Genomic DNA, 23,308 nt, shown 5'->3' with positions numbered 1-23,308 from the left:
AGTATATGCTGATTACTTCTACGTATACCTTTCCGGCAATCACAGATTTATGTGAGTCTGACCTGTTGGTAAGATGGCAAGAAAACAAGGGACTGGGGAGTTGGAGAGATGAAAGTAAAATGAGCGACAGAATAAGAGTAGAGCACCTACAATAGAGCCTTCACGTAAGTGAGTAAATCCAGACACAAAGGAGCTGAGAAGTGTTTACGAAACTCCTGGGACCAGGGCGGGGGTCTGCCAGGGACGAAGTCTAGATGATTGTCCAAAGGCCCTTTATTCTGCCACGAAGCAAAACAAATATGAACGTTTCCTTGCAGGGGAGGGAGGGCTTGAAAAGATTCTAGTAAGAGAAAGATAAACAGAAATTAAATACCCACTGCCCGTGTTTGTAAAGCCAGACCACTGAGCGTCTGGCTTGTGAGTGGTCTTCATCTGGAGGGTCAGTGAGGATACTCCGTGTTTACAGAAAGGTGTACACATGCGCCGTTGTGGGGAATCACCAGGAGTCTCTGAGCCGTGGCTTCTATACACTGGTGTCCCGAAACAGCCCCGTGGCTCAGAGGAAGACCACGCGCTTGTGAGACCCACTGCCCTTACATGCTTTCTTTCTGTTTCAGGCTGGAACCCGCCCAGTTTTGGTCCCTTCAAGACTCTGCCACAGCCTCTATCACACATCTGTTTTTCTCGAAGAAAAAAATACAATAAAAATGTTTTACTCTTTTACACTGTATAATTTGTAAGAAACGGTGTTATTTGTGAACGCATGGTCTGCCATTTCTGTACAGTTTGGAGATATTTTCGAATGAAACATAAAAGATGTCAACGATAAAATCAAGAGAGTGAGTATTTTTATACCAAACATTTTAAGTATGACAGGATGGATGATCTTACACTGGGCTGGATCACAGATTTTGTGCTTGACTTTTGAATGCTTGTAATTTAAAATATCTATTTTTTTCCTCTAAAAGAAGCTGCATGTTTAAGGCATGTTTTTAAATATTATCAAAATTTCCAGAATCATATGGTGAATGTATAGAAATCTGTTTCCCTGGCCTGAGTCCACGAGTAACGCAGCGTTAGATGTTAGAACTGCTAGTGCAGTACTCGGGGTTTACTTCCAGGTCTAGTAGGTCACCCTGCAAGACAATCAAAGGCCTCCAGGAGCTTCTATCCTAACGGCGGCAGGTTCCCAGCGGGGCAAAGCAGCCTTTCCTTGGAGCACATTCCTCACTTAGAAGAGCCCGGCAGCTCCCGAGGTAGCTATACAAACTGTGGGCTGAGTGTTGGGTTTTGCCGTTTTCTTATGTTTTTCTTCTACCAGCACGCTCCTGTGTGTGCCCAGCTGACACGCGACTCCCCCGGTGAACGTGCTGAGTCTAAGGGGAAGCCTTGGCTTGGGAGGCCAGCCTGGGCCCAGGAGGCAGCCACCTTTGCCCGGCCCACCTGGCTGCAATGGGCAGCTCCCATCTCCCAAGTGATTTTGCAAAACATGGGTTGAACTGAGCTGGTGTTCCTGAGCCTTGGCAGCAGCAGGCCAGACACACCACTTAAAACATGATCTTGAATCCCATGTGCTCACCGTGACACTACCTGGCGTCTGGAATGAGTACTCATCAGCTTGCTTCAAGACTCCGTCAAAGCCGGTCAGTCTAGCGTGGTAAGCCGACACTTCCAGAGTCTGTGGCAGCTCACTCTCCCCCTTGTTGGAGAAGAGCCGGGTGTAAAAATACATTGACCTAAGAATTTTTAACTGCTGATATAGCTAAACATGACCACAAGCTTTCTTACTGATCTGCTCACGCTGTGCTGAAGATTTCGATGTTTTAATGACTATAGTATATATACATGGTTGGTGTCAGGTTTTCTAGTTTCATTATTTTCCATCAGAAGTAAAGAGATCAACACACTTTTAGAAGCTCATCACAAAAAAAACGAAAGGAGCCAGGGGTGAGGGGCACTCACCCTCACAATAAATGACAGGAAGGAACGTCCCTGCCACACCCAAGCCCTGCTTAGGCCTTCATCGCCTCCTGGTTCGTGGTGACAGTTCTGTACTCTTGTTTCTAAGGAAAACAGCAACTTCCACCCAGTCTATTATGCTTTTATAAACTGTTTAAAGGTACTTTTCTATTGTCATTTTTAAGAATAAAGTGCTAATTCCAGCTGTCACACCACTGCTTGCCATATTCCTTTTTGTAAGAGCAACCCAGTGCATCCACACTGCAGACCAGGGAGCGTTTTTGCTCCCATTTTCAGGTCTGGACAGAGCTAAGCACTGGCCCTCGAGCCCAGGACAGAGGGGCTAAGGGAAGAAAGGGGCAGGGATGGGAGAGTCTGGACAGCCCATGCCAGGGCTCTACTGGGGGCACCTGCTAACTGACGGACGCAGCGGCCGTGACCAGAGCCTCCCGACCCACAGGAGGGTCGCCAGGGAGAGTCACACACCTTTCTTGATGCCTTTTACTGCACTCAGCAGACCCCACATCCTCCTCAGGCTACAAAGCTTGAGCTCAGGCCTATCTGAAATCTGTATTTGTGGTTTTCTACGGACCTAGAGTAAGAAATATATTCTATTGAGAAGCCAGGCCTTGATAGCCAAGACCATAAAGTGCTTTATATAAATATATCCTCACCAACTCCTCTTCCCCCAAAAGGGGGAGGGGGCCATAGCACTCAATTCCAACTAATGGCAACCAACCACCACGAGCAGCTATTCGTCTCGCTGGGCACTGACGTTATTGGTTCTGTGATTTGGATCTCACGTTCCTTTTACAGAGAAAAGTGGGTGAAGGCAGAAAAGGACCACACAGCTCAGCGCCCTGCCCAGGCTCTGCAGGCCACATCTGCCATGGCTCCGGGACAGGCTTGATGATGCGCTTTGCCTTCCGCCCATCTGGGACCTCCCAACTCCAAGGCACCAGAGACGAGCCAGACAGCCTAGGAATTGAGGGTGCCTCCCACGGAAGGGCTGAACACAGTCACTGCCATAGGTTTTTGCACAAAGGGCCTTGGGGTGGATGAGTGAGTGCCTGGGTCACCACTGCTGTGCAAGTAACAAGTCTGGACAGGACCTACCTGTCTAGCATGAGCTCCAGACACAACCCCACTTGAACACTTGACCACCAGCTTCATTTTGTGTCACCCCACGGAGCACAAACACTGGAACTGGGAATTTGCGATAAGAAAAGGGCAGGTCTGTCTGTTCCCTCTTACTTCTGTGCATAATGTCCCAGTCTGTAGACTCCAGCAAGATGATAACTAAGCCATCCGTTGTTACCACGTAAACCCTCCACTGGGAGGGGAGATGTGCTGCTTAGAACACAGGACTAATGTCATAAAACTGGCATTAAGTACTAAAATTAAGTACTATGCCTTCTACCTCTATAACAAAATTACAATTTAAAGGAATCTAGAAAAGAACCTTAAAACTTGCAAAATGAAAGTTACAGTATAATCATAAAGGCTTCAAATTCCCAGTACCTGAATACATGTCCAAACCTACTTTCATAGGAGAGGAAGCATGGCTGGACACCCCAAGAACTCTTGGTGTCTGTGTCACGGTGACATATAGGAATCAACTAGTTATTTCTGAGTGCTTTGGGCAAGGCATGCTTAGCTCAAGGAATACAAGCAGACTTCCTACTGTATCCCCCACTTATCACTGGGACGTCCAACTGTTAGGTGAAAAGTGTATTCTTACCCAGTGTGAAGAGAATTTTCAGCACGCAGTTGCTCTCTCACTCTTCCAATGTCATCCCTGTTCTATCACACCTCCTCATGACATCAAACAACTGGACAACATTCTGAGAAGGCAGAAGAGTGTGTTACTAGTGATGTGTTATCTGAAATGTTGGTCCTCAAAACGCCTGCACTGAAACTCATGACTGTGATGCTGAAAAACCATACTGAGTCAGCTAACTGATAAGGGCCTCTAAACAGGAAAACATTTAACTGCCACAGTGAAGCTCTGTCTGCTGCTGCAGAACGTCCTGGCTGGTACCCAACTCCCCTAGACTGGCCTGGCTCTAACCACCCCAAGCCCCCAGATGCCAATATGCCGTGAGGAACCTTCCTGACCTTCCTCAGGTGCTGCTTCACCAGGGCTTCCACAGTACAAACCACACTTCCCTGCTTTATGAGGGGAAAGGGCCCTGTGACCATGAACCGTAACAACATGCCCATAAATCAAGACCCAGGGAAGCCTTCCACTCCCCACTGCTCACACCCGTCTCTCATTTGAAGTGAAACTCTCACCATGCTAACTAACAGTAAATTAGAAATTTACTTAGGCTAGATTAAATTAAACCCAAACTTCTTCTCTGGGCAAAAGGACACACCTACATGGAATAGGAAATGATGCTCAGGTTAAAATATTTACCTGGACAAAAGAGCACTTTCCCCCTAAAACTAGAATGCAGAAAAGTCCAAAATCTCATGACAAGTCAAGTGCAAGGTAAACCTGACTTTGGTGTTTCTGAAGCTGATCCTGCCAAGGTCAGGCTATGACTTACAGCAGTGTCTCCTATTAGTATCCTTCTGTGTTTTCACGTATTTTTTTAAAAAATTAAGGTAAGTCTGCACTGAACGTCCTTTAACCCCTGCAAAGTTCTGGGTGGCTGAAAGTCACTGGGTTCTCACAGGGTCTTGAGACCACATGGTTTGAGTCACAGGAACGTGCTGGCCCATCTCCAAACCAGGAGAGCTGGACAAGTGCTACAGGCCTAACTGTCCAAAGGGCCCATGGCAGCAGCCTTGCCACTTCGCCTGAGAGCACCAGCACATCTCTAATGGAAATCCCATTATGAAGGAAAATGCACTTTTGCTTTTTGAACTGTGGCCAGAAGGAAGGTCGACAGCACAATGCCAGGGCCTATTCTAGCTCTGTGTTTCCAAAGTGCTCATTCAACATGACGCTCACAGGACAGGGATTCCAAAGTCCGGTTCATCTGATAAGTGGTTTCCAAGAGGTCCTTGGGCCTCCCCCACCCTCTGCTCCCCACAGAACATCTAGTCTCTCAGAACAAGCCCAAAAAACACACCCGAGGAGAGGATGGACTGTCCTACGTGAAGCTCCAAGGGCGGCAACACGTGATACAGGTCATCGCGGTGTCTCCACACACAGCACCCCAGCTTCGCTACACAGCAACAGTGCTGGACCCAGCTTGTTAAGAACAGTCAATAAAACCTTAAAAAACACAAAATTATCTTCCCCATAAATAAATCATTTTTGCAAGTAAAAACAGTAGCTAGGAGGAAGAGGGGACACCAAGTCTCATTTTCTATGCCTCAGAAAACCATTATTAGCTGATATGAACTGGGGAACTTATAAATCCAAATGCCCCATTCCCACATCCAAAACGTTTTTTCTGCTAGTGACTTCAGTCAGCTCACAAAAGAACCAAGGGCTGTATGTCTGTAGTGCCCTTGCTATAAACAATGGAACGGGAAGTAGCTGCACTGCCTTCTCACTGAGACTCTGCTCCACGCGTATCAAGCGCTGCTCCAACCCCCGAGTCCCACCATCATCTCGCCACACTTAGAGGATGTAACAGCAACAGTCAAATGTCATTTTTTACACTTTTGGGCTCAAATATATTTTAGCTATCCCCTAAAAGCCTCGGCTTACGGTGATGAATTATAGATCAAATGCACTACAGACTGTCTTAAACTTTCAACACACCCAGACACGCCCATTCCAACTTCCTTCTGTTAAACAGGCCACAGACCCAGCAGAAACGGGCAGAGGTAAGAACGTGACTTTGACTTTAACTTGAATTTCTGGTGGATATGTTTCTAGGTGCCCAGAAAAACTGGTAAAGAACTTCTTTCTTTTTATTACAACCCTCAAATACAACTGGGTTCGTATCACAATTTCCCACAAAGACTATATCCCTCCCCACATGTCAAAACAGCCAGAAAACAATTAACAAAATGGAAACAGTAAAGTCCTCACCTAACAATAATTACTTTAAACATAAGTGGATTAAATCCTCCAATCAAAATACCCAGAACTGCTGAATGGATTAAAAAACAAGATCCAATGATATGCTGCCTATCAGAGACTCACTTTAGCTTTAAAGACACAGACTGAGAGCAAAGGGAATAAGATATTTCAGGCAAATGGTATTCAAAAGAAAAGCAGGCATAGCTATACTTATGTAAGACAAAATAGACTTTAAGAATGGTAAAAAGAGACAAAGAAGGTCATTATACAATGATAAAAGGATCAATCAATCAAGAATATATAACAATTGTTGGAAATTCCCTGGCAGTCCTGTGGTTAGGACATGGCACCTTCACTGCCAGGACCCAGATTCAATCCCTGGTCAGGGACCCAAGATCCTTCAAGCCGTGTGGTGCAGCCAAAAAACAACAACAAAAAAGAATACATAACAATTGTAAATACTTATGCACCCAATCAGAGCACCCAAACATATAACCAAACCTAATAGAACTAAAAGGAGAAATAACCTGCAATAAAGTAATAGTTGGGGACTTTAATATCCCACTCTCTACAATAGACAGATCATCCAGACAGAGGATCAGTAAGGAAACAGGATTTGAACAACACTAGAGACTAAATGTACCTAATAGACATATACAGTTGACTCTTGAACTACATGGGTCCACTTATATATGGATTTTTTTTCAATAAATACACACTACAGTACTATACAATTCATGGTTGGTTGAAACCACAGATACAAGGGCCAACTGTAAAGTTACATGCAGAATTTTGACTGTGTGGGGCTTCCACACCCCTATCCTATCCCCCATGTTTTTCAAAGGTCAACTGTACAGAACATTCTACCCAACAACAGAATAGGCATTCTTCTCAAGCACACATGGAATATATTCTATGACAGACCATACGTCAGGCCACAAAACAAGCCTTAGCAAATTCAAAAAGACTGAAATCATACCAAGTATCTTCTCCAACCAGATGGGATGAAACTAGAAATAATAAAAGGAGGAAAACTGGAAAATTCTTGAACATATGAAAATAATGCTCACCTGAACAACCAATGGATCAAAAATGAAATTAAAGGAGAAATTTAAAAGTATCTTGAGACAAATGAAAATGGAAACACAACACACCAAAACTTATGAGATACAGCAAAAGCAGTTCAAAGAAGGAAGTTCATAGCAATAAACACCTACATTAAGAAACAAGAAAAATCTCAAACAACTTAACTCTACACCTTTAGAAAACAGAAAAAGTACAAACTGAGCCCAAAGTTAGCAGAAGGAAGGAAATAAAAAAGACTAGAACAGAAATAAATAAAACAGAAAAGCAGTAGAAAAGATTAACCAAACTAAGAGTTGGTTTTTTGAAGAGATAAACAAAACTGATAAACCTCTAGCTACACTAAGGAAAAGAGAGGATCCAAATCAACAAAACTATAAACGAAAAAGGAGACATTCCAAGTGACACACAAAGAATCATAAACAGCTACTATGAACAACTATATACAACAAACCAGACAACCTAGAAGAAATGGAAAAATTATTAGAAACATATAACCTACCAAGACCAAATCAGAAGAAATAGAAAATCTGAAAATACCAATTGCTAGAAACAGTCAGTAATCAAAAATCTTCCACCAGGGACTTCCCTGGTGGTCCAGTGGCTAAGACTCCGTGCTCCCAATGAAGGGGGCCCAGGTTTGATCCCTGGTCAGAGAACTAGATCCCACATGCTGCAATTAAAGATCCCGCACACCGCAACTAAGACCCAGTGTAGCCAAATAAATAAATTTAAAAAAAAAGTCTCCTAATGAAGAAAAGCCCAGGCCCAGATGGCTTCACAGGGGAACTTCATCAAACATTTAAAGAAGAGTTCATGCCAATCCTTATCAAACTCTTCCAAAAAACTGAAGAGGAGGGAATATTCCCAAACTCATTTTATAAGGCTAGCATTACCCTAATATCAAAGCCAAAAAAGTACACTACCAGAAAAGAAAACTAAAGGTCCATATCCCTGATGAATATAGATGCAAAACTTCTCAATAAAATACTAGCAAATTGAATTCAGCAGTACAGTAAAAAGATCATTCACCATCATCAAGTAAGATTTATCCTTGGGATGCAAGAATGGTTCAACATACATAAATCAATTTGGTATGTCACATTGATAGAAAGAAAAAAATCATATGATCATCTCAAAAGATGCAGAAAAAGCTTTCCAAAAAATTCAACATCCATTCATGATAAAACACTCTTAACAAATTAGGTACAGAAGGAACATATCTTAACATAATAAAGGACATATAAGTCCACAGCTAAATGGTGATGGGAAAACTGGACATTCACATGTACAAGTATGAAACTAGACCCCTAACTTACACCACTCACAAAAATTAAATCAGTGGATTAAAGACTTAAATGTAAGACCAAAATGCATATAACTCCTAGAAGAAAACACAGGAAAAAAGCTCCTTGACACGAGTCTTGGCAATAAACTTGGATACAACTAAAGCACAAGCAACAAAATTGCAAATAGACAAGTAGGACTATATCAAACTAAAAAGCTTCTGAACATCAGAAGAAATAATAAAATGAAAAGACAATCTATGGAATTGGAGAAAATATTTGCAAACCATTTATCTTATGATAAGAGGGTCACTATCCAAAATATATAAAGAACTCATACAACTCAGTAACAAAAAAATAAATAAAAAATAATCCAATTAAAAGATGGACAAAGGACCCGAATAGACCTTCATCCAAGTAAGATATACAAATGACCAACAGGTACCTGAAAAAATGCTCAACATCATTAATATAATCATTAGTGATGCAAATCAAAAGCACAATAAGCTATCACCTCACACCTGTCAGAATGGCTAGTATCAAAAAGACAAGAGATAACAAGTGCTGGTGAAGATGTAGAGAAAATGGAATCCTTGCGCACTGTTGATGGGGTTGTAAACTGGTACAGCCACTGTGGGCGGAAGTTCCTCCAAAAGTTAACAGAAACTACCATATGATATTGCAATTTTACTTCTGGGAATATATCTGAAGGAAACAAAAACACAAGTCAAAAAAGAGATATCTGAACCCCCATGTTCACAGCAGCATTATTTACAATAACCAAGACGTGTTCCCCATTGTTCCCTAGTGGATGAATGGATACACGCAGATACACATACATACATACACGCACACACACACAAATAAAACCTTATTCAGCCATAAAAGGAGGAAATCCTGTCACTTGCAACAACATGGATGGGCCTTAATGGCATTATGCTAAGTAAGTCATACAGACTAAGCAAATACCAAATGATCTCATTTATATGTAGATTCTTAAAAGAAAAACCTCACAGAAAAAGATCAGATTTGTGGTTACCAGAGGTGTGGGCCAGGGTGAGGGGAAATTGGACAAAGGTGGTCAAAAGGTACAAACTTCCAGTTTTAAGATAAATAAGTACTAGGGATGTAATGTACAGCAAGAGGACTACAGATAGCACTGCTGTATGATACATGTGAAAATTGTTAAAAGTAAATCCTAAGGAGTTCTCATCGCTTGTTTTTGGTATGTATATGAAATGAGTGACATTAAACTTACTGTGGTAATCATTTTATGATGTATGTAAGTCAAATCTTATGCTGTGCATCTTAAAACTTACACAGTGCTGTATGTCAACTGTATCTCACTAAAACTGGTGGGGGTGGGTATGTATAGACCAGAAAAAGTAGGTATACTTGGAGATAAGCCAGCTCCAGATTTTTTTTTTTTTTAAAAAGAGAGCTAGTTTATGCCATAAAATATTAAAGCTCTTCCTTACTAGCAAAAATCCTCTACAAAGCAAGACAGATTGAGTTTCCCATTTTCTAAATTATCCTGAGGAGTCTCAGTTTTACATCTTTTCATGCCATATTTTGGGGCTTGGATATAAGGAGGTAAGATGACACTGAAATAGGATGACACTGATAATGGATGAGAAGTAAACAAAAAGGATAAAAACTAAAACAGCAAAAAGGCTCCTTGTCATCTGCACAAAGTACTGACTGCTTTGGACTATCATCATACCTTTTTTGAGAACACCAAACCTTGCTTTTATAATCTACCACAATGTGATATGAGAACCATAACTATCACCCCGAAGGGCCACCACAGACCATGAAACAAGCACAGATAAGGAAAATGGGTAGTTTACCATAGAATGATGGAATGACCACAGATTTCCCCAAAAGTCACCACAACTCTTAACCCACATGTGTGACAGCAGCTCTCCTGAGCTCAGCCAGTGATTGGGAGACAGAGGGAGTCTCTGAAAGAAGAACCTCAGGGCCAAGCCCCATCAGGGCTGGGACACAGTCATGTCTTCATCCTTGCTGGAGATGGCATGAGAACATGACGTGCAAAATCCAAGAGGCTAAATACTGATTTACCCTTTTAAAAGCAAGCATTAAAAAATCACATGTAGTGTACCTTTACTGCTTCACCTGCTACCAAGAGGCACACCTTGGGTTCCAACTGTGAAATCCACACACTCAGCAATGCAGCCCAGACCTCGGTCTCCAACAGCATTCCAGACACCACCTGTGGGAGTCAAAGACGAGCTGCCATCCGTCACTGCCAAGAATGGAAAGAAGCAAACTGAACTCACTGACATCTCAGAGCTCCTTCTACAACGATTTTATTATAAATATGCTCTTTTGGAATAAACAAATACTGCATTCAAGACTATCGGCAAACCTGTTCTAAGGTAATGAAAAGGAAAATGGAACCAGGAACCACTTAGAAGTAGAGATAAATAGCAAAGTCACCTGTATGCCATGCTGAGCGCCTTTCCCCCAAGAAGGAGGTTAACAGGGGACATAACATTTCTCATTAGCCCATTAATGAAAATAAGCTTCAAGTTTGGTAATTTGCACTAGTTCTGTAAACTGAACTGCTCCTGTCCTCGGTCCTAAGAAGTAGAATGGGAAGACGGTCAGTCTTCAGATCCCAGCGTCAACAAGGAAGATCTTGACTTTGTAACTCTTTGCTCTCAAACAAAACTGTCCACTACTTGCCAGGAGTGATGTCAGAGTAGTCCTTCAGCACCCCGGCCAAGTGCTCATTGTGAGTTTTAAACCGTCGCTTTTTCTGTGAAGCTGGCTTTTTCCTTCTCTGAATAGGAGCCTACAGGAAAAGGTAAAGACAGTTAGAAACAATGGCTACTCAGAGCGGTAATATGGGGAGGATTTACAAAAGATGCCCCAGAAACCAGCAGCAAAGAGATGCAGGGTTTGTGACTTTTTTCTGTTCTGCAGCCCAGCCTCACACACACCAATCCACACAATCCTTGTTCGAAAACACAGACCAGGGCTTTCTGTTACAGTGAAGTGCATACCTCCACCTGGAATAAATGGGCTGGCATGAAAACTAACCAGAACTATTGTAGGCATGAAGTGGGTAAAAAGAGAGACAGTAAATCTCTTTTGTTTTTCATCTCTATTATCAGGTTTAAAATTTTATCCACCATTAATTACCAATAAAACAAAGACCTGAAGCAAATACAGCAAAATATAGAGATATGGGCAAATTGGGAAGTGGATGAACACAGAAAGATTTGTTAAATATTATCCTCTTTTCTTCACTGTATACCTGAAATACTAATATCACATGATATTAACAAACTAAGCAATGACGGGAAACCATGAAGTGCTGCAATCACGCTAATTCTTGGAGATCACTAGCAATAAATTTCCCCTTTTAAAGGAGTCCTAAAACTTCACTGAATAAAACACTAAGCCACAAACAAGTCAAGCTACAAAGGCACGATGGTGGACAGGGAAGGAGGGTGTTAGTGAAATAGTTCTCATCCTGGCTTTGACCCTGGGCTGCAGAGAGCTGGTTAGTTGGTAAAGGAATTCACAGGTCTTCATTCAATTACAAATCCCTCCAATGAGCAGGATTTGGGGGCTATAAAGACAGTAATATCTGGTTCCTAAGGGATCTGAAAGTCAACAAGGATAATTCAGTGTGATCAGGGCTAAGGCAAAGCCAGGCACCGAGACCACCGGGCTCTGGGAGCAAGAGGGGTGGGGGGTGCGGTGAAGACCATAAAGGCCAGAACGATGAAGCAAGCCCCTGGCAGAAACTGGGAGCACAACACGTGGGCACTGCACGCCCTATGGCTGGAGCTTAAGGGCAGGCACTGACTGCTGGGGAGGCTCTCACATACCTGGCGAGCAGCCCCTGAGGGCAAAGAGATCCGTTGGCCCTCAGTACACCAGACGTGATCTGAATGCATCTGACCAAGGTCACAGGATTAGGACACAGAAAAAACTGGAAGGGAGAACTACCTACCTACCTACTCTTCCGAGAGCTGCACAGGACACAGGCTAACAGTTCAAAGAGCAGAGGATTACATTTTCTTCTAGAGAGTACGTACCACTTTCTTTGGTCCAGATTCCTGCATGGAAGAAATACCCTGTCGCTTCAGATACTCTTCAATTTTCTCCTCATCCATTGAATCCACAGTGACACTCCTCCACAGTTTCTGAAACTCTGTGCCAACAAGACAGTAGTTACTGTACAATAGATGTTTACAAGCTATAACATCTCAGTGTGATCGAAATCAGGCTTCGATATTATCTCCTCTGATCTCAATGAGCACATCTGAGATTTCATTATAAAAACAAAGGAAGACAGGAACATTCAGATGCTGGACACAGCAGCAGAAGGGCCTGGGAACACGAACTGCATCCCTACAGACCAGATCAGCACTGCTCTATTTTTAGAGCCTGTAAATGAAGGCCATGTGATTGAGCCTCCCAGCTTTCCTGGGAAGAAAGGCAGTTGACCCACTCCTTTAATCCCAGAAATCAGTTCTCCATTGAAATAGTTCAAATTCCTGATCATCTCTCATGAGCTCAGTATAGCCCACTTCCTCTCCTACAGGAAAAGAGAAACAGGGAGATGAGGAACCAAAGTTTTATACGGAGGAGTTACAACAGCCTATTTGCAAAAAAGGCCTTTTGAAATCAAACAAATGGGGGATGGGTGACTAAGAGGTGATAAAAGTGAGGGGAGGAATACTGAGACAGTAACACTGTCTCACATGCCCTGGAAGACAAAGGAGAAAGGCCCTCCATCCAGCCTACTCCTTGTTCTCAGAGACCCCGGCCCCTTTGCCACACCACCATTTCTGCAACCAAAAGAGATCACAATTGGGACATGTCCAGAATGAAACTCGAATGCATCTTAAATTCTGTCCCTAAAGAGAGGCTCAAATAACCAGGTTTCACTTCATTATTAACATCTACATTCCAACACACAAAAAATGTCTTATGATGGCAAATCATAAGACATTTGTACTCTGGATGGTAAAAGAGGCAAGTTCGCTGGGTGCCCTGAGGCTGGGGGCTGGGCCCCTGCTCACCAGAGACCTCTCTCACATGCGCATGCACACGCCCACTCACACTGCAACACCACCTACCCCCATCCCCACCCTCCTCCTTGGCATGGCATCCTGGAGGCCTAATCCAGGTGGCGCCGGCACCGCCCCCTGCCTTACTTTCAGGTAAAAAGTGACAATGGAGAGGGGTCCATTCACAAGCTGTAAACAAAGTAGGCATGAGATACTGTGCTGGACCAGACTGTTCTCCTCTTTCCTATTTCAATACGTATTACAAGAAGCAAATGATGCTCTAACAGCTGGGGCTCCAGTGATACTTAGGAAATCCGTTTTCTGCCACACACGGAAAGGCTTTTGCTGATGGTGACCAAATGCAAAAATGACAATCTACTACAAAGAATTCAACCTGGGCACAAAGTTATTTCAATCCAAAACATCTCTAAATAAAAAAATTTTTAGGGCTTCCCTGGTGGCACAGTGGTTGAGAGTCCGCCTGCCGATGCAGGGGATGCAGGTTCGTGCCCTAGTCCAGGAGGATCCCACATGCCGCAGAGCGGCTGGGCCCGTGAGCCATGGCCGCTGAGCCTGCGCGTCCGGAGCCTGTGCTCTGCAACGGGAGAGGCCACAGCAGTGCGAGGCCCGCGTACCGCAAAAATAAAATTAAAAAGAAAAAAATTTTTTTTTTATTTCTTTCAATACATTAAGAGTTCTTTTTCCTATATGCTCCCTGAACTTTCATCTGCATAGATTACAGAAATCAGTTAGCAGATGACAATCAATTGTTTGCATCACTTTCTCAGCCCCTTGAAGGGCTATAAGCTCCTCGGGAGCGGATATTTTTTTTAAGTTTCCTACTATGGTTGGCACTGAATTTAGCACATCCTCAACAATCTGATCACTGAACGTATGTTATTCTCTGGGCATCACAGAGTATCTGTTTTCTTTTTACATTTTTTAAACTTTTTTATTTTAAAATAATTTTACATTAACAGAAGAGTTGCAACATTAGTACACAGAACTCCAGTACAGGTTTTGCCCAGCTTTCCCTAATGTTAACACTGTATATGATCTTAGTAAAATTATCTAAACTAATAATACAAGCCTATTAACTAATCCACAGATCTTATTCACATGTCACCAGTTTTAGCACTTGCGTCCTCATCCTGGTCGTCATGGTCCGGCACCACACCTGGGATCCCACTGTGTTTAGCTGCCGTGTCTCCTTGCTCCAGGCTTTAAGTGTGCCCAGTGTCTCCTCATCTCTCAGGACCATGACACTTCTGAGGAGTTTCTGTAGTTATTTTATACAACGGCCCTCAATGTGTGGTTGTCTGCTATTTCCTTGTGATTAAATTGAGGCTATACATTTTGGGCAAGAACATCACAGAGAAGACATTGTGCCCTTCTCAGGACCTAACATCAAGGGTCCATGATGTTCACATGGCTTATTACTGGGGCTGTCAGACGATCACTGGTTAAGGTGGTGTCTGTCAGATTTCTCCACCATGAAGCTATTATTTTTCCCTTTGTAATTAATAAGCACCCTGTGGGGAGATCTACTGAGACTATGCCTAAACACCCTGTTTCTCAGCACACGTTAGCTCACTAATTTCAGCATCCATTGATGGCTCGTGCCTACAACAACTGATCCTTGTGGGTTTGCCTAACGGCATGTTACTTCCGTCATTCCTTTCATGCGTATGGATTAGGATTCTATAAGGAAGACTACTGAACAAATGGATCTGATTCTCGATCCAATCTATCTATTCAATTGTTAACTTAGTATGGATTCATGGATATTTATTTTATTTCATGGATTATAACTCATTACTATCATTATTTATTTTCTTGTTCAAATATCCTGGCTTTGGTCATTGAGTCCCTTCAAATTGTCCCTGGCTCTTTTTGACTTGCTTCCCTTTTTTGTTGTTTGGGGGTTTTTTGAGCATTTTCTTACTTTCTGGTACCAAAACATGTTCCAAGCTCATCTTGCATTTCCCCAAACTTGGAATCAACTCTTCGCCAAGGAGTCCTGACTCCTTTTACTGGAGAATGGTATTTCGAAACCAAGATCTAGGCATCCTAGTCTCTTTTTCTAGCAATCACTTTTCTTTTTTTGAAAACAGCAAATGATTAGGGGACATGAAATTTAAAGACAAATGATTTGTTTTAGGAGATTATCTCCAAGTATCATGAAAGTCAGTCAGGCTCTAAATTATAAGGGTAAATAAAATAGGAATTGTTTAAAAATCTGCTGTCTTTTAACAGAAAAGAAAGGCTAGAATTTTAAAACTCAGATTTGACCCTTTCAACTGAAGGGAACCCTGTCCTACTTGAGCTAAGAATGAAAACTGTGTAACAGAAAGTATGCCAGAGAAGGAAAGAAAATAAGCAAATTCATTAATAAGGCTTTGCTTAAGTTCCCAAATAACTCATTCATATTTTGGCTACACCCAGAGCTTTCCTATGAAATACAAAACTAGTAGAATAGTACAGACTGTGGCAAAAGAGGGCCTGGATGTGGAACCCAGTGACACTATTTACTAACTGTCACATGGGAGAAGTTACTTAACCTCTCTAGCTCAGTTTCCTGACCTGTAAAATTGGGATAATAATATGTATTTCATAAAGATGTGGGTATAAAATGAGTTAATATCTATAAGGCACTGAGAATAATGCCTGCAAAGGAAAAAGCACTATCTATATCTGTCATAGTTACCATCATCCTCTGAGGTCTATCATCTATTTCTGAGTGCTAATGCCTTTAAGGAAGGCAGATGAATCTGGCTGCTTTCAATAAGCATGACTCATCTGAGATTTATCCATGTTGTTGGGCATGTCAGTACTTCGTTCCTTCTTATTGCGAAGCTGTATTCCATTGTAAGGATGTACTACACTTGGGGGCGATGAAAGAACTGTTAAAGGACATCTGAGTTGTTTCCATGTTTTGGCTGTTATGAATAAAGCTGATATGTACATGGATTTTGAGTGAACTTGGGTAAAAACCTAAAAGTGGTACGGCTGGGTCATACATACAGTATACGTATTACAGCACACTAATAAATATGACGACCTACACCTCACACTATATGCAAAAATTAATTCAAAATGATCAAAGATCTAAATATAAGAGCTAAAACGGAAACTCTTTGAAGAAAAAACAGAAGTAAATATTGGTGTTGTTGGAATAGGGAATGGTTTCTTAGATATGACAGAAACACAAGCAACAAAAAGACAAATACATAAATTGTACCTCATCAAGATTAAAAACGTTTGTATCTCAAAGCACACCAACAAGAAACTGAAAAGACAACTCATAGAATGGACAATATTCACAAAACATAACTCTTTTAACAGACCTGTATCCAGAATAAAGAACTCTTTAAAATTCTATAATAGGACCTTCAAGATGGCAGAGGAGTAAGATGTGGAGATCACCTTCCTCCCCACAAATACACCAAAAATAGATCTACATGTGGCACAACTCCTACAGAACACCTACTGAATGCTGGCAGAAGACCTCATACTTCCTAAAAGGGTGCATAAGGAGAGGGGCACCGCCTAAACAAGCTTCAGAGACGGGCACAAGCCACAGCTATCAGCGTGGACACCAGAGACGGGCATGAAACGCTAAAGTTACTGTTGCAGCCACCAAGAAGCCTGTGTGCAAGCACAGGTCACTATCCACACCTCCCCTCCCGGGAGCCTGTGCAGCCCACCACTGCCAGGGTCCCATGATCCACGGACAACTTCCCCAGAAGAACACGAGGCGCGCCACAGGCTATTGCAGCATCACACTGGCCTCTGCCACCACAGGCTTGCCCTGCATTCCGTACGCCTCCCTCACCCTGGCCTGAGTGAGCCAGAGCCCCCGAATCAGCTGCTCCTTTAACCCCGTCCTGTCTGAGCGAAGAACAGATGCCCTCAGGCGACCTACATGCAGAGGCGGGTCAAATCCAAAGCTGAACCCCGGGAGCTGTGCGAACAAACAGGAGAAAGGGAAATCTCTCCGAGCAGCCTCAGGAGCAGCAGATTAAATCTCCACAATCAACTTGCTGTACCCTGCAACTGTGGAATACCTGAATAGACAACGAGTCATCCCAAAACTGAGGCGGTGGACTTTGGGAGCAACTGTAGACTTGGGGTTTGCTTTCTGCATCTAATTTGTTTCTAGTTTTATGTTTATCTTAGTTCAGTATTTAGAGATTATCATTGGTAGATTTGTTTATTTATTTGGGTGCTCTCTTCCTTTTTTTATATATTTTTCTTTTTCTCTTTTTGTGAGTGTGTATGTATATGCTTCTTTGTGTGATTCTGTCTGTATAGGTTTGCTTTTACTATTTGTCCTAGGGTTCTGTGTGTCCAGGTTTTTTTAGTATAGTTTTTAGCACTTGCTATCATTGGTGGATTTATTTGTTTAATTGCTCTTTTTTTAATTATTTTATTTTAATAACTTCTGTTTCTTCCTGTTTTTTCTTTTCTCCCTTTTCTTCTGAGCTGTGTGGCTGACAGGGTCTTGGTGCTCTGGCCAGGTGCCAGGCCTGAGCCTCTGAGGTCAGAAAGCCAAGTTCAGAACACTGGTCCACCAGAGACCTCCTGGCCTCTCATAATATGGGAGAGAGCTCTCCCAGAGATCTCCATCTCAACGCTAAGACCCAGCTCTACTCAATGACCAGCAAGCTCCAGTACTGGACACCCCATGCCAAACAACTAGCAAGACAGGAACACAACCCCACCCATTAGCAGAGAGGCTGCCTAAAATCATACTAAGTTCACAGACACCCCAAAACACACCACCGGACACGGTCCTGCCCACCAGAAAGACAAGATCCAGCCTCATCCACCAGAACACAGGCACCAGTCCCATCCACCAGGAAGCCTACACAACCCACTGAACCAACCTTACCCACTGGGGACAGACACCAAAAACAATGGGAACTATGAACCTGCAGTCTGCAAAAAGCAGACCCCTAACACAGTAAGTTAAGCAAAATGAGAAGACAGAGAAATACACAGCAGATGAAGGAACAAAGTAAAACCAACCAGACCAAACAAATGAAGAGGAAATAGGCAGTCTACCTAAAAAAGAATTCAGAGTAATGATAGTAAAGATGATCCAAAATCTTGGAAACAGAATGGAGAAAATACAAGAAACTCTTAACAAGGACCCAGAAGTACTAAAGAGCAAACAAACAATGATGAACAATGAAATTAAAAATTCTCTAGAAGGAATCAATAGTAGAATAACTGAGGCAGAAGAACGGATAAGTGACCTGGAAGATAAAATAGTGGAAATAACTACTGCAGAGCACAATAAACAAAAAAGAATGAAAAGAATTGAGGACAGTCACAGAGACCTCTGGGACATAAAATGCACCAACATTCAAATTATAAGGGCCCCAGAAGAAGAAGAGAAAAAGAAAGGGACTGAGAAAATATTTGAAGAGATTATAGTTGAAAACTTCCCTAACATGGGAAAGGAAATAGTCAATCAAGTCAGGAAGTGCAGAGAGTCCCATACAGGATAAATCCAAGGAGAAATACACCAAGAGACATATTAATCAAACTATGAAAAACTAACTACAAAGAAAAAATATTAAAAGCAGCAATGGAAAACCAACAAATAACATATAAGGGAACCCCCAATAGGTTAACAGCTGATCTTTCAGGAGAAACTCTGCAAGCCGGAAGGGAGTGGCAGAATATACTTAAAGTGATGAAAGGGAAAAACCTACAACCAAGATTACTGTACCCAGCAAGGATCTCATTCAGATTCAATGGAGAAATAAAAAGCTTTACAGACAAGCAAAAACTACGAGAATTCAGCACCACAAAACCAGCTTTACAACAAATGCTAAAGGAACTTCTCTAAGCAGGAAACGCAAAAGAAAAAGACCAACAAAAACAAACCCAAATCAATTAAGAAAATGGTAATAGGAACATACATATCACCGAACACCTTATATGTAAATGAATTAAATGCTCCAACCGAAAGACAAAGACTGTTTGAATGGATACAAAAACAAGACATTTAAATATGCTGTCTACAAGACTGTTTGAATGGATACAAAAACAAGACATTTAAATATGCTGTCTACAAGAAACCTGCTTCAGACCTAGCGACACATACAGACTGAAAGTGAGGGGATGGAAAAAGATATTCTATGCAAATGGAAATCACAAGAAAGCTGGAGTAGCAATACTCGTATCAGATAAAATACTTTAAAATAAAGAATGTTACAAGAGATAAGGACATAACATAATGATCAAAGGATCAATCCAAGAAGAAAAAAATAACAATTATAAATATTTATGCAGCCAACATAGGAGCACCACAAAACATAAGGCAAATGTTCACAGCCATAAAAGGAGAAATCAACAGTAACACAAAAACAGTGGGGAACTTTAACACCCCACTTACACCAATAGGCAGATCATCCAGACAGAAAATAAATAAGGAAACACAAGCTTTAAATGACACAATAGACCAGATAGACTAAACTGATATTTATAGGACATTCCATCCAAAAACAACTGAATACACTTTCTTCTCAAGTTCTCATGGAACATTCTCCAGGACAGATCATATCTTGGGTCACAAATCAAGCCTTAGTAAATGTAAGAAAACTGAAATCTTATCAAGTATCTTTTCCCACCACAACGCTATGAGACTAGATATCCATTACAGGAAAAAAAACTGTAATAAATACAAACACATGGAGGCTAAACATTATGCTACTAAATAACCAAGAGATCACTGAAGAAATCAAAGAGGAAATCAAAAAATACCTAGAAAAAAATGACAATGACAACCCAAAATCTATGGAATGCAGCAAAAGCAGTTCTAAAAGGGAAGCTGATAGCAATACAATCACACCTCAAGAAACAAGAAAAATCTTTAATAAACAACCTAAACTTACACCTAAAGCAATTACAGAAAGAACAAAAAAACCCAAAGATAGCAGAAGGAAAGAAATCATAAAGATCAGAGCAGAAATAAATGAAAAAGAAATGAAGGAAACGATAGCAAAGATCAATAAAACTAAAATCTGGTTGCTTGAGAAGATAAACAAAATTGATAAACGATTAGCCAGACTCATCAAGAAAAAAAGGGAGAAGACAGAATTAGAAATGAAAAAGGATAAGTACCAACTGACATTGCAGAAATACAAAGGATCATGAGAGATTACCACAAGCAACTATATGCCAGTAAAATGGACAACCTGGAAGAAATGGACAAATTCTTAGAAAAGCACAAAATCCCGAGACTGAACCAGGAAAAAATAGAAAACATAAACAGACCAATCACAAGCACTGAAATTGAAACTGTCATTAAAAATCTTCCAAAACACAAAAGCCCAGGACCAGATGGCTTCACATGTGAATTCTCTCAAACATTTACAGAAGATCTAACACCCATCCTTCTCAAACTCTTCCAAAATATAACAGAGGAAGGGACACTCCCAAACTCATTCTACGAGGCCACTATCCCCGATATCAAAATCAGACAAAGATGTCACAAAGAAAGAAAACTACAGGCCAATATCACTGATGAACATACATGCAAAAATCCTCAACAACATACTAGCAAACAGAATCCAACAGCACATTAAAAGGATCATACACCATGATCAAGTGGGGTTTATCCCAGGAAGGCAAGGATTCTTGAATATATGCAAATCAATCAATGCTATAATCACATTAACAAACTGAAGGAAAAAAACCATATGATCATCTCAATAGATGCAGAAAAAGCTTTTGACAAAATTCAACAGCCATTTATGATAAAAACCCTCCAGAAAGTAGGCATAAAGGGAACTTTCCTCAACATAATAAAGGCCATATATGACAAACCCACAGCAAAATGGTTCACAATGGTGAAAAACTGAAACCATTTCCTCTAATATCAGGAAAAAGACAAGGTTGTCCACTATCACAACTATTATTCAACATAGTTTTGGAAGTTTTAGCCACAGCAATCAGAGAAGAAAAAGAAATAAAAGGAATCCAAATCAGAAAAGAAGAAGTAAAACGGTCAATGCAGATGACATGATACTATACATAGAGAATCCTAAACATGCCACCAGAACACTACTAGAGCTAATCAATGAATTTGGTAAAGCAGCAGGATACAAAATTAATGAACAGAAATCTCTTGCATTCCTAAACACTAATGCTGAAAACTCTGAGAAATTAAGGAAACACTCCCATTTACCACTGCAACAAAAAAAATTAAATACTAGGAATAAACCTACCTAAGGAGGCAAAAAGGACCTGTATGCAGAAAACTATAAGACACTGATGAAAGAAATTAAAGATGATACCAACAGATGGAGAGATATACCATGTTCTTGGACTGGAAGAATCAACACTGTGAAAATGACTATACTACACAAAGCAATAAACAGATTCAATGCAATCCCTATCAAACTACCAATGGCATTTTTCACAGCACTAGAACAAAAAATTTCACTATTTCTAAGAAAACACAAAAGACCCCGAATGGCCAAAGCAATCTTGAGAAAGAAAAATGGAGCTGCAGGAATCAGGCTCCTGGACTTCAGACTATACTACAAAGTGACAATAATCAAAACAATATGGTACTGGAACAAAAAACAGGAATACAGATCAATGGAACAGGACAGAAAGCCCAGAGATAAACCCACGCACATATGGTCACTTTATTTTTGATAAAGGAGGGAAGAATATACAGTGGAGAAAAGACAGCCTCTTCAATAAGTGGTGCTGGGAAAACTGGACAGCTACCTGTAAAAGAATGAAATTAGAACACTCCCTAACACCATACACAAAAATAAACTCAAAACGGATTAAAGACCTAAATGTAAGACCAAACACTATAAAACTTTTAGAGGAAGACAGAGGCAGAACACTCTATGACATAAATCACAGCAAGAGTCTTTTTTGACCCACCTCCTAGAGAAACGGAAATAAAAACAAAAATAAATGGGACCTAATGAAACTTAACAGCTTTTGCACAGCAAAGGAAACCATAAACAAGATGAAAAGACAACCCTCAAAATGGGAGAAAATATTTGCAAATGAAGCAACTGACAAAGGATTAATATCCAAAATTTACAAGCAGCTCATACAGCTCAATACCAAAAATACAAACACCCCAATCCAAAAATGGGCAGAAGACCTAAATAGATGCTTCTCCAAAGAAGATATACAGATTGCCAGCAAACACATGAAAGAATGCTCAACATCACTAATCATTAGAGAAATGCAAAGCAAAACTACAATGAGGTATCACCTCACACCGGTCAGAATGACCATCATCAAAAAATCTACAGACAATAAATGCTGGAGAGGGTGTGGAGAAAAAGGAACCCTCTTGCACTGCTGGTGGGAATGTAAATTGATACAGCCACTATGGAGAACAGTATGGAGGTTCCTTAAAAAACTAAATATAGAAGTGCCATATGCCCCAGCAATCCCAATACTGGGCATATACCCTGAGAAAACCATAATTCAAAGAGTCATGTACCACAATGTTCATTGCAGCTCTATTTACAATAGCCAGGACATGGAAGAAAACTAAGTGTCCACTGACAGATGAATGGATAAAGAAGATGTGGCACATATATACAGTAGAATACTACTCAGCCATAAAAACAAACAAAACTGAGTTATCTGTAGTCAGGTGGATGGACCTAGATTCTGTCATACAGAGTGAAGTAAGCCAGAAAGAGAAAAACGAAGAGCATATGCTAATACATATATATGGAATCTTTAAAAAAAAAAAAGGTTCTGAAGAACCTAGGGACAAGACAGAAATAAAGATGCAGACGTAGAGAATGGAGTTGAGGACACGGGGAGGGGGAAGGGTAAGCTGAGACGAAGTGAAAGAGTAGCACTGACATATATACACTACCAAATGTAAAACAGATAGCTAGTGGGAAGCAGCCGCATAGCACAGGGAGATCAACTTG

The 23,308-nt window shown here is 41.2% G+C and overlaps 2 protein-coding genes across 12 annotated transcripts in view; one reads left to right on the top strand and one right to left on the bottom strand.

Moving 5' to 3' along the window:
- The window catches only part of RBPMS (RNA binding protein, mRNA processing factor), a 185,963-nt gene extending 183,792 nt beyond the window's left edge, over positions 1 to 2,171 (top strand). For both annotated transcript variants that reach the window (XM_060136662.1, XM_060136660.1), the window contains one exon: positions 618 to 2,171. The gene's annotated coding sequence lies outside the window, so the exon portion shown is untranslated. The remainder of the gene's footprint in view (positions 1 to 617) is intronic.
- The window catches only part of GTF2E2 (general transcription factor IIE subunit 2), a 91,773-nt gene that overhangs the window by 6,341 nt on the left and 62,124 nt on the right, over positions 1 to 23,308 (bottom strand). For 2 of the 10 annotated variants that reach the window (XM_060136644.1, XM_060136645.1), the window contains exons 7-10: positions 12,390 to 12,505; positions 11,026 to 11,134; positions 3,701 to 3,803; positions 1,580 to 1,699 (exon numbers count right to left, since the gene is read on the bottom strand). In XM_060136644.1, coding sequence (XP_059992627.1) covers positions 3,784 to 3,803; positions 11,026 to 11,134; positions 12,390 to 12,505 — 245 coding nt within the window. In that variant the 3' untranslated portion in view covers positions 1,580 to 1,699; positions 3,701 to 3,783. Of the gene's footprint in view, positions 1 to 2; positions 1,700 to 3,700; positions 3,804 to 10,471; positions 10,550 to 10,776; positions 11,135 to 12,389; positions 12,506 to 23,308 lie in introns of those variants that run through there. The other 8 variants (XM_060136653.1, XM_060136643.1, XM_060136646.1 and 5 more) reach the window with 5 other exon arrangements.

The sequence above is a fragment of the Lagenorhynchus albirostris genome, chromosome 21 (genome assembly GCF_949774975.1).
Source record: "Lagenorhynchus albirostris chromosome 21, mLagAlb1.1, whole genome shotgun sequence".
NCBI lineage: Eukaryota > Metazoa > Chordata > Mammalia > Artiodactyla > Delphinidae > Lagenorhynchus > Lagenorhynchus albirostris.
The sequence above is the reverse complement of the archived record's forward strand: the minus strand, read 5'-3'. Positions and strand labels throughout refer to the sequence as shown.